At 36.4% G+C, this 12869-nt stretch overlaps 1 protein-coding gene across 7 annotated transcripts in view; it reads left to right on the top strand.

Annotated features, from left to right (window-relative positions):
• Positions 1-12869, top strand: part of foxp2.S (forkhead box P2 S homeolog) — a 146310-nt gene that overhangs the window by 78663 nt on the left and 54778 nt on the right. For 5 of the 7 annotated variants that reach the window (XM_018255874.2, XM_018255875.2, XM_041588545.1 and 2 more), the window contains 4 exons: positions 3481-3618; positions 7306-7530; positions 9289-9445; positions 12347-12560. In XM_018255874.2, the coding sequence (XP_018111363.1) occupies positions 3481-3618; positions 7306-7530; positions 9289-9445; positions 12347-12560 (734 nt within the window). The remainder of the gene's footprint in view (positions 1-3480; positions 3619-7305; positions 7531-9288; positions 9446-12346; positions 12561-12869) is intronic. The other 2 variants (XM_041588546.1, XM_041588544.1) reach the window with 1 other exon arrangement.

Below are 12869 nucleotides of genomic sequence, written 5' to 3'. Positions count from 1 at the left end.
GACATTATAGAACAAAGCAGTTTGCATTGCCGCTAATCACAAGTGAGAAAAGAGCTGCTGCTTTTTATCCAGAGCTTTCATAAATAGCCACATCAGATTTGTTCAAATTGTTAGTGAACTCCTCTTATCTGTGCTAGGATGTGAACAAACAGTGCTGTAAACAGATGCTTCATTTTTGGCAACATAACACTTAGGCATCACTAAGCAACTAATTGTAAGTGGGACTTTTTATTATATCACTTGTCTCATTTTACAGAACTCCAACCATCACATATTAACAAGCTATTCATTGCATGCTTGAAGGTACTGACATGCGTTTTTACAAGGTCTCAGTATCTCTCTCTCTCTCCTGCTCACAAACACATCTGTCAATTTGTTTACTTTTAAATTTGCCTTTGCAACGTTCTTCTAGTTAGCCTCACTGTTATTTTTATAGACTGCATTTTAAATACTGTACAGTATCTCTCCCTAAGTGCTGCAGAAAATAGGGAACATTAGTTAAAGTTCATATAGTGTACTAAGTGAACTAAACTGCAGCATTTCATCTCAGAAAATAAATTGTCCTGGTATATACATATGTTTACACATATATATATTTGTGTGTGTGTGACACTAATTTGGGCTATACCGACCAATGGGGTTAATCACCGGTTAGTGCACTAGACTAGAGCATGGGTTACACGTGTCTCTAACACTTCAGGCTAGCGCATTCGCCAAATGGAAGGAGGGATAGCTAAATGGAAGCTTAAAGGTCATGTAACTAGAACTCCCTCAGACTACTGTGCAATAAAACAGGAAAAGAATGGGCACCACAAGGTTCTTGCAGTCAAACAAAATAACTTTTATTTGTCGAGACAAATGATCCACAAGGTTGTTCTTACAAAGCCACAGAGGCCCAGCAGACAATCATGACATGGTTACAACATGTCCCTCAGAGACAGCTCCCTGAGGTGATAGCATCACACCAATATAGATATAGATGTTGGATCAGAAAACTCACTAGCCCTAATTCCCTATTAGGCTGTGTCCCTTTCTACAGGCCTGTCTTGCCCGAGGGGAGAGCCACCTCCTTGCTATCCCTCCTAGTTGGAGCCAAGCTGCTCTTGCTACTTAACCTGCCTATCTTACTCTCCTAGATAGTACTATTACAGGTAGTAACCTATCTCTAGCTGGCCTCATTCACGGGGACCCTGCTCCACAAATTATCTCTCTAGAGGTACTGGTCCCTCTGGGGCGCATGGCTTTACTGGCCAGAGGTCAGCGGTGGATTAAAAAAGTAGCTTTATTTCCCCAACATTTCTCCTCCTAACGCATTTTGTGTGTTAACACACGTAGTCATAGGCTTAACTGGGCCTTGTTGCACCCAGGCTCCCTGGAACATCCAGCTTGGTTAGCAACCAAAAGCCAAAGAGGAAGATCCACCCCTACTTTCTCGCTACACCAAAATGTGACAGGGTGTGGTCTTGGACAATAACTTGGATATGTAAATTACATCCAGCTACATGGGCATCTGCCCAGCAACTAGGGAGATCAGGAAGTGTAGGTAATTAAAGCTATATCGGCATATTAACCTATGGGTCCCTATATGTGTGTATATATATATATATATATATATATATATATATATATATATATATATATATAGACAAACACTCGCACTCTGATCCAGTCTTGGAGATACTGTGGGTGCTGGGTCAAAGCTTCAGAATACAATCATTGGATAAGGACCCGCACTCCAATGTTTCGTGAAAAAAAGGTTTTTATTTCAACTTGTGCATCCAACGTTTCGGCCCATGCCTGGGCCTTTATCAAGGATCCTTATCCAATGATTATATATATGGAGTGCGGGTCCTTATCCAATGATTATATATATATATATATATATATATATATATATATATATATATATATATATATATATATTTATATATATATATATATATATATATATATATATATATATATATATATATATATATATATATATATATATATATAAACCAAGCAAAAAAAAAAACGCACTTTCAGGACTTCTTATAGGTGCAAAAGAATTTAGTGTTTTATTTCAACATTTCGGCTATTCACTTAAGCCGTCACCAAGTCAATTTGGTGAGTGCACTCTTACCGGATTTATAAGAGGTGGGTGCGTTGGTCAAGATTTCAGATACATATATATATATCACAACCAAGTGAGTATCCGCACTCCAAGCTTAATATGCTTTAGGAATAGTGGTGCTCGGTTATAGCATGTATACACCAAATATCTTCAAACCAGTACACACTTTGTAAAAAAACTTTGTCTTTTTATTATTACATAGTATGAAGGTCCAACGTTTTGGTCCTCCATGTTATATATCTGGATTATTCAGGTGCAGATCCCCTTGCAGCATTTTATGAGAATTCCAACAAAGAGCAGACAACCTTGCACATAATGAACCAATTTGGACAGAAATTAGTGATTGATTCAGAGGGATTCAAGGTAATTAGCACACATTTTGGTGCAGTGTGCACAAGTGTTTTGGGTTTAATTCAGGGCACAATCACAATCACAATGCTGGAATTTTGGATAAAAAGTTACATTGTGAGGAAGCCACAGAATTTTTTAAAGTGCCACTGAAGGGTTCAATGGAATTGATGGGAATAGTCGATTATAAGAAGATAATAAGGTCATAAGGAACCGTGATATTTGTCAACCAACAAATATCACAAAAAATTTGAATGAATACAAAAATATATAAATCTGTCTCTACAAGATGAGGGGGTATATGTTTTGTATACGAAATGGGGCAGAGTTGCAGACTGCTTTGCTTTACTGATGTTTGATGAATAAATACTATCAGAACTAAGGAATGCCAGATGTTTCTAACAGGGGAGATATACTTGCTATAGTGCACAAACTTGGCAGCAAAAATTACTATTATCATTAAAGCTTAAGGTATATGGGGTGAATTAAGAATAAAAGATAGAGTTAGCTTAGTCAAAGTGAGAAAGACTTCAAAGTTAAGTTTCTGTTAATTTGGCACAGTGTTCTTTCTTATTTAAATTAATCCTTTAATTGCACTAAAATACATAATTGGTTTTTTTTTTAATCACAATCCTTATTTGATTCATTAACCTATATGGTTTAGTTCCATCACTGCTTAGATTCTAGACTAATCTCTTCTTTTCCAAGTCCAAGTTTTACCAAGTGGGTCTCCATGTGTATGGCCAACCTTATTATTCTTTCTCATTAGTGTCAGCCAAAAACTATATCTCTCTGGTATAAAGTGCAGACATGGAGAGTTTTATTTTTTTGTATGAACCCAGCAGTTTCTTCTTTAATGGCATTTAAATGAAAGATGCTGCCTTCATTACAATTTGTTAACTCTATTATAGGAAATAAGCAGACAAAGTAAAAATTACCCCATAACACAAGCAGTCCAAACTCTTAATGGGTTTCATCAGTTCTCAGCAAATCATTTTTCTATTTTTTAATGGCAGGTGCCTGTTTCAATGACCATGATGACTCCCCAGGTGATCACCCCACAGCAAATGCAACAGATACTTCAGCAACAAGTATTGTCTCCCCAGCAGCTTCAAGCACTTCTCCAGCAGCAACAAGCCGTTATGTTACAGCAGGTAATGTTGGTTTCTTCCCTTCAACAGTTAATTCTCTGTGAGTGCTCAAATGCTGGTATTGCATAAATCCTCTGTCATGTTTATCTCGTCTTCACCTTTTATAGCAGCGTATATCACACACCAAAAAATAATGTGCTGTCAGATTATTGTTTACATTGTCATCTGAAACAGAACACTACATTTCTAGACTTGTCAAAGCACAAGAAGTGTCAGAGAGTTGCTGAAGATTGTTGTTTTATGATATATAACACGTTACCACTTGTTTTAGTCATAATAAGGGAAAGACAGTGATTTCAAGCTTTTTGCATTAAAAGGAAAAATCATAGATCTGTTTTTTACATATAAGGAGAGTATTGTTGCAAAGATTTATGAGGAGCAAATTTATATGCTGCGCAAAGTTAAGTGGCTGAACTGAAAGTCAGTAAAATGTGTTTTTTGAATAATGAGATTATATAGCAAGTGGCACTGGATAGACACAAAATATTGTTATGTGTGCCTTCAGTATCATTGTTGACATTAAACCTCAAAATTACATTTCTCAGTGAATCAGCAGGATGTGTCCTTCTGTTGAATAGATAATTTATCACCTGTGCATTTCCATCACCTGCTCCATTTTCTTTGAGGGTTATATTTAATTTAATGATTTAGTAACTAAAATATATAAACATTTGGAATACAAAGACATAAATACAGTCTACTATAATATGTTTAAATAATCTTTATTATGGACCTCTCAGTCATCTGGGTTTTTTTTTTTTTAGAATAGCAAAGCTTGCCTTTTTATTATACCATTGCATAGCACAGAAATGCTATGAACAGAAATTTACTGCTAACTGTTATGTCCTTGGAAACAAATACTGTGAAAGACAAATAGCGTTAACTAAAAAGTTGAGTTCTCTCATTAACCAGCAGAACCATTGCACATGCACAAGCATTAAGGGATGCAAAATTGAAAATTAGGGACCCATATACATGTATGCACCAGAGTGAAAAGTCATTTTTTTCATTGACAAGTGGTAAGTACCAGTAAGTAACTACATTACTCTACCACCCCTGAATGATGCACAAGACTTAGGGATAAGGCATATGGAATATGTTGTCATAAGCAATGATGCTTTGTCGTGTTAAAGTGGACCTGTCACCCAGACATGAAAATCTGTATAATAAAAGTCCTTTTTAAATTAAACATGAAATCCAATTTCTTTTTTTTATTAAAGCATTCATAGCTGTTGTAAACTCATTTAAAAATATCAGTTGTCAATCAAATATTGCCTACCCCGCCTCTATGCCTAGGCATAGAAGTGGGGCAAGCAATTACTTTCACTTTCCATTCAGCACTTCCTAGATGTCACTGCTCTCCCCACATTCCCCCAGCTCTCTTAATGATTTAATTGTGTAACCAGGGCATGGGGATGGGCATTGGGTCCCTGTCCCCTGGTGCACAAACAAGATTCTGAGGTGATGCAAGGCTTGCCTTAATAACAGTGTCCACAAAATGGCTCCTTCCTGGTTGCTATAATTTTGAATTCCCAGACTGAAGGAAACAATATTCAAATAATTTATAGAGTGTAATTAAAGTTCATTTTGCTTGACTAACATGATAAAATAGGATTTGGAATAATTTTGTTTGGGTGACGGGTCCACTTTAAATGTTGTATATTTGTACATTCACATTCCTGCACAATCTTTCATAGACACACAGCTCAAACCATATCCCAAATATGCTTCCCCTAAAACAGCACATCATAGTGCTATGATTTCCAATATAATAAACTAGATATATTGTAAACTGTTTCAGGGACACAGGTAGAACCACGGTTTTGCAGAGTAGCCATGTAACAACCGAGAACATAAACTAAAAAACAAAGTATTACATTGTTACAGATCTTGGTCCATAGTTTGCCTAGAATAATAAATGCTGTGACACATCTATGTGACTTTGTGATACCCTATGGTCTGTCTGTAGTTTATTGTTGGTGATTCAAGCTAGGACACCCAACATCAAAGCATAATCATCCAGTGCAGTGATTCACTTCCACTGATCTTATGAGAACTCCCTGTTGGGTCAATCCATCACACCACACAGTGCTAGCGTGCGGAGCACATGCCAGTACAGTTCAGGGATAGCCAATTACTTATTACATGTCTCAAACGTTGTGTCATTACCAGATGTTGACTGGCCAAACTGTTAGATTTTTTAGAAAGTCACTCTGAAAGTTGACCTCAAATATGTACATGTGGTCATATTATAACTTACAAAAGTATCTCATTGACAGTGCATTTCTCAGTCAAGGCAGACAATGGTGAACCAATGGCACTCAGTAAGAGTTTCAGTCTGCTCCTTCACTATTTAAAATTGCATATTTACAAGCAATGAATAATCTGCAAATATAAATAAGTTTGAGAATGTGCATAACTATATTTCAAGATCAGTCCCAGGTTTATCCTATATATGTGTTAATGCTTGTTTTAAAGCTATCAGCTTGATCTGGAAGATTTTTCTAATTGAAGAGGGAAGGGCATACAAGCAAAGGGACCCCTAGAATATAAATACTCGTGTACTGGCCTGAAAGCTTCCAACTTTAATCATAGAGTGCTTTCTACATCTTTCCAATATTTGTATTTTGTTGCTTATATACTATAACCAGATGGATTCACAAGCTAACTTCTCATATGTCAGTTATTCATGTAATGCACAGATTACAGTCAGTACTTACGTAACCAGGTCAAATCTTTATGTTTATAAAACAATGCTTAAAAGAGCATCAGGCTATAAAAAAAGGCTATAAAAGTCTACTGTTTCATTCTAACATTAGGGAAATTTAATAAAGGTCATTATCTAAAAAATTTGCATGCGTAATGCAAATAATCTTTCCATTGTGAAGCCAATTTTTCCTGTGCATGTATTTAATATAGGTTTTGCAAATCTGCAATATTATGTAGTGACCTTTCAGTCAGTAGAAAAAAGATTTAGAATTGTATGGTTTGTGTTATGACAGAGTGTATCTAATTAAGCTTCCTACTAAGAAAAACATATTGCAAAAAATACCATCCCCCAAACAGATCCTAAAATGTGCTAACAATTTTTCTATTTACAATTTTTACAACATTTCACTGATTTCTATGAGTAAATATTGCATTATGCACTTTGCACACTGTGTTAGGCTCTTTGCAAGCAACAGTCCATCTCAAAATGCAGAGACCCACAGTTTCGTCCACCAATACAGCATTGACTGTTTTAGTCAATATTAGTGATGGGTGACCCAATTTTTTGGCAAATGCATTGAAGTCTATGGGTGACAATTTTTTTTTTGATGCAAAACTATTTTTTTCACCCATTAGAGTCTATGAGCATTTTTTCGGGGTAAACCTGGCGAAAAATTTCGCTCATCACTAATCAAGATGTATTGGTGAGGGAGAGGCATGTACAGTAAGAGCCCCATTTATGTTCCCTAACTTGTGCATCATTAAGGGAGTAGCAGGAGGTACTGGCCACAAAGGGGCACTGTCCTGACCATGGACAGGGCTCAACTACACCTCCTGATACTAATGTCTCACTTTTCCTGTAGCCCAAGCAAACCTTATTGCTTAGAGTTTCATCACACATCATATGGTTTATTTTCCACCCTTCAGTTTAGAAAGTGTAGGATTTGTAATACATGAAACTTTTACCTTTATTTATTAAAGTCAAAATGGTTTATTCAGCAACAACTACAAGAGTTTTACAAGAAACAGCAAGAACAGTTACATCTTCAGCTTTTGCAGCAGCAACAGCAGCAGCAGCAACAGCAGCAACAGCAGCAGCAGCAGCAACAACAGCAGCAACAACAGCAACAACAACAGCAGCAACAACAGCAGCAGCAACAGCAGCAGCAGCAACCACAGCCACATCCAGGAAAGCAAGCAAAAGAGGTTTGTTGTATTTATTGGTACAGTTTAAAATTATTTACAAAAATATTTGCATGTAAGAAATGTATGTACATATTTGTATTAAAAGCTAAAAAATGGACTTTAAAGCTATGCTCATCTGAAGACGTCATTATTTGTGTGGTAGAGTTTAATGATTATCTAACTGATTAAATATTACAAAATATAAACTAATTTTACTGCCTAAATCTTTTGATCTCATATTTCTTTAGCCCTATGTATGTCAATATTTTGCCATACCTGCACTGCCTGCGTTCATTTAAGACTTGTAGTATTTGATAAATGCTTTCTGAATATGATACCTAGTTTCAATTTGTAAAGAATGATGAAAAGTTGTGATACAGTTCAAGAAACATGCAAAGTTGGCTTATTGTTATATAAAAAAAAAAAGTCACAAGCCCCTGATTAATGAACTGCTACTGGAGATTTGGACTGGCGAATAGAAAGTTCCAGTTTGATGTGCTCATAAATCAAGCTGACAAGCTAGCTTCTTAGGCCTGCCCAGCACTTGTCTGCAGACTGCATCTAATATAAACATAATGCAAATATAACACGTTGAAGTAGTTAAATTGATCAGCAGGTACTGCAGACGTTGTCTTAAAGTTGCCCATTATGCAAAACTACAGGAAACAGTTCTGACCTCCTGAGGCTTTGTTTCTGTTTGGATTTGTGAATAGAATTTTAGACAGCCATCAACTACAGCATAGAAATTGCTCCGTTATTTCTCCTGAGGCTTTGGGCAATCCACATGACTTGCTCCATTATGCAGTCTGTTTTCCAGTGAGTGCATCAGAAGTTTCTCTTTTCCCAAAACAAAGAAGGAAAGGTCTTCTACAGCAGCTTGTCTTTTTCTGAAGTGTGACTGCCATTTTATATTCTCCTGAGTCTCGAGAACTTTGGTTTGTCTTGTAATGCCTCACAAAATTGGAAGTTATACTTTTTTAATAATAGGCAACTTCTCTTGTATGTAATACTAGTGTAATATATTCCAAAGAAGAGAAAATAATACACTAACAGGATATTGGCATAAAGGCTGCATCCCAATTTCCTAATAGGTCGCTGGAGACTTCATTCATGGGCAGCTGCAAATGATGATAGGCACATCTGGGTTTGAGACAATGGAGTGCCACATTTAGTAGGCACAAATGTATTTTTTATCACACAAAGCAAAGTTTACAATTAACATATATGTCTGAGCTGAAAACCAACTTTTGAAGCATAGTTTGTGCAGCTTTTTGATAATGAATAAAATACATTTAAGGTAAATAATTTATTTATGGGTTAATATAACAAATTAATACAATAACTAAACCAATTTCTGAGAATGTTTTTTATATGGGAAATTCTTTTAATATTGGGTATGTTTAGAGCTTGCTTAGCCATGTGAACTTGGATTGTCAATATATACAGTATGTAATTTCAGGTAAGCACAAAGCCTAACAATTTTGCTAGGCAATGTATTTCTTTTATTGTCTGATCTGTATGTAGAAGATACAGAGCGAGCAGAATCGTTGACCTCTAGTAGCAAGTTCAGTTACATCTGCTTCTTTTAGGAACAGTTTGGCCTTGTAGAAAATTATGCAGCTTGTTATAAGAGAATAGATGAATGCAAACAAACGAGTAGGGTTTAACTCACTGCAAGAAAGTGAGAATTACATGTGAAATTGTGCTCTACAAATATGTGAAAATAAGAAAAAGCTGTTTATGTTTTTAATTTAACTACGTCAATGTCTTATTTCTTAGCAGCAACAGTTAGCAGCACAGCAGCTTGTCTTCCAGCAGCAGCTCCTTCAGATGCAACAACTGCAGCAGCAACAACATCTGCTCAACCTTCAACGCCAGGGACTTATATCCATCCCGCCTAGCCAATCTGCTCTTCCAGTCCAGTCTTTACCACAAGGTACTATCACCATTTAGCTAGTTCACGCATTTTATTTTGATTCCTTAAACAAAAACCACGATATTTAATTTCATAACTGATGGCAGTTCAGTATAATTTCTAAGAATTATAGGAGAGAAATGTTTTACTGATTATATCTTACAATAGGTTGGGAACATGCAACATTAGGTATGCTGTTATATAGTTAAGTTGGTGCGAAAAAGACCAAAGTCCAAGTTCAACCCATCCAAATGAAACCCAGCGCGTTCTATAAATATAAAACTATACATACCAATTCCTGTACTAAATAACTGTAGATCTTAATATCACTATAGCCTTGGATATTATGCTTTTTTAAGAAATCATTCAAGCCACTAACAGAATTAATAGAATTTCCCAACACAACATCACCCAGCAGGGCATTCCACAACCTCACTGAAGCACCACCTGTGGTGCTTTAACTAAAAGTTCTGTACCTCTAGTCCAAGGTGGGGCACCTTATATTGGGTAAAGATCTGTCTATAATGTCCTCTAGTGTACTTGTTTATAGTAATCATGCTATCTCACAAGCCTTGACAGTCTATCCTTATAGTTGAAATCCGCTGTCCCTAAACATCTCTTCATTCCCTCCATCTCATAAATATCCTTCTTAAGGAGTGGAGCCAACAACTGCACTGCTGCATACTCAAGGTAAAGCCTTACCAGGGCTCTATAAAGAGGCAAAACTATGTTTTCATTGCTCGAGTTAATGCCCTTTATCAGGCAAGACAGTACTTAATTTGATTTAGTAGCCACTGAATGTGATTGCACATACATTACCATTTAATATGTAATGAACAGTTATGTTTAGTCTTGCACTTAACAACATTGAACCTCATTTGCCTGTTTGCTGCCCAGTTTCTTAATTTAGGCATATAGCTCTGCAAAAATCGCAGCATCCTGTGTGGAACTTGTCGTTTTCAACTGAGTTTAGTATTGTCATCAAAAACTGTGATAGTACTTTCAGTGTACACCTCAAGGTCATTAATAATCAGGTTTAAAAAGCAAAAGGCCAAGTACAGACCACTGTGGCACTAGCAAAACGGATCCAATTAGAAAATTCTCCTTTACCAACATAGTTTGCAATCTTTTCTTCAGACAGTTGTCTTTGGCTAATATTCCTTAATTTAACCAGATCTCATCCACTGCCATCCCAGAGTCTAGGTTCTGGCTCATCTCCTCGTAGAAGACCATTTGAATAGTCTGGAAAGTATTACTCACAAAACCATGATGGCACAAACTCATAGTATTATGATTTGTAATGTATTCAATTATCTTGTCCATTATTATCCATTCTAAAAGCTTTCCTGCTACTGATGTCAAGCTAGTAGACCTATAGTTTTCAGGCTGAGAATGGGATGCCTTTTTAAAAACTGCCACCACATAGGAATTCACCTGGCATCATACCATACAGCAAGCAATCCTAAAAAATTAAGTTCAGAGATTTGGCAACCACAGAGCTAAGCTTGTTTAGTAACCATGGATGAATACTGTCTAGTCCTGGACCATTGTTTACTGTTACATGCTCAAATTTACTGTTACATGACTCAAATTCAATTTTTTGAACCCATGTATAAATAGTTATAATATAAGAACAGTTGTGCAAAGTGGATAGCCCACACCTAGAGGTGTCCGCTGGCATGTACCTAGCTTGCCTGTTATTTAGAACATGACAGTGCTGGTGGGTGTAGGGCACCTGGGAGACAGCATATACAGGGCTTCCCTTCCAGCTATTTATTGAAACAAACATATAAACTTTAAAGGGAACCTATCATCAGAAAACATGTTTTTTTCAAAACACATCAGTTAATAGTGCTACTCCGGCACATTTTGTCAATTTCCCAGCTGCCCCTGGTCATGTGACTTGTGCCTGCACTTTAGGAGAGAAATGCTTTCTGGCAGGCTGCTGTTTTTCCTTCTCAATGTTGTGTCTCAGTGAGAAATGGGTTTTTACTATTGAGTGGTGTTCTTAGATCTACCAGGCAGCTGTTATCTTGTGTTAGGGAGCTGTTATCTGGTTACCTTCCCATTGTTCTTTTGTTTGGCTGCTGAGGGGGAAAGGGGAGGAGGGTGATATCACTCCAACTTGCAGTACAGCAGTAAAGAGTGATTGCAGTTTATCAGAGCACAAGTCACATGACTTGGGGCAGCTGGGAAATTGACAATATGTCTAGCCCCATGTCAGATTTCAAAATTGAATATAAAAAAATCTGTGCTCTTTTGAGAAATGGATTTTAGTGCAGAATTCTGCTGGAGCAGCACTATTAACTGATTAATTTTGATTTTTTTTTTCCCATGACAGTATCCCATTAACTAAAACGTTGCCTTATCTGCTCTTAGAAGCATTATATATGAAATAATTGTCCCCATTATAAAAATAAGGATATTAAGGAGATGGATGGGTTATCAGACCTTACAAAGACATAAGGTCATAGGTCAATGGCTTTTATATCTGTGACAGAACCCCAAGATGATTTCTAATATCTTTATAATAATATAATAATAGAAGGCACATTATTGCTACAAGATACAAATTTCAAGTCAAGATTTTGCAAATTACAACATTATAAACTGCAGTTTATTAGGTAACACATTGTGAGACTATAGTAACCAATCAGAATTGTTTTCATCAGCTGTACAGTAAGCACTACCTGCTGGTTGGTTGCCAGTAACTAGACATGTTGCAAACTTAAGACCATTTATTATATTATTCCCCAAATGCAGTAGAAATGGTTTGTGTTCAGTCTGTACTATAATATTGGAATTATAAGATGTTATAAAGATGTTAATGATGTTAAACTAGATTTAAACTCACAAACTCAAAGGTGCTACAAAGACATTGTAGAAACAGAAGCTAATTTTGGTATTTATCTAATTTTACAGCTGGTTTGAGCCCTGCTGAAATTCAGCAGCTATGGAAAGAAGTGACTGGAGTTCACAGTATGGAAGATAATGGTATTAAACATGGAGGGCTAGACCTCACTACTAACAATTCCTCTTCTACTACCTCCACCACCACTTCCAAAGCATCACCACCAATAACACATCATTCCTTAGTGAATGGACAGGCTTCAGTACTGAGTGCAAGAAGAGACAGGTAATTTACTTTATGCCTTACTCGGCTGGCCTGTCTTTTTTTATGGGAACTAATCGTTTGCTTGAGACATCTCTGATATAATTAAATACATGTTCACTTGTCTTGTTTTTTTATGTAGCTATGAGAAGTTATGTAAGTGAAGATAAGCCTGCTGTTGTTTTGATTTGTGTTCAATGTGTGCATTTGTAAAAACCATTACTTATATAACAGACCTGCACAAATAACATATATCTTTACAGCAATCAACCAAAGCTGTTCACATGATGCTGTTGAATTTAACAAAATAAATGCATGCTTTGAAATAAAACA

This window comes from Xenopus laevis, chromosome 3S (genome assembly GCF_017654675.1).
Source record: "Xenopus laevis strain J_2021 chromosome 3S, Xenopus_laevis_v10.1, whole genome shotgun sequence".
Lineage (NCBI taxonomy): Eukaryota > Metazoa > Chordata > Amphibia > Anura > Pipidae > Xenopus > Xenopus laevis.
This window is presented reverse-complemented; position numbering and strand designations above follow the sequence as displayed.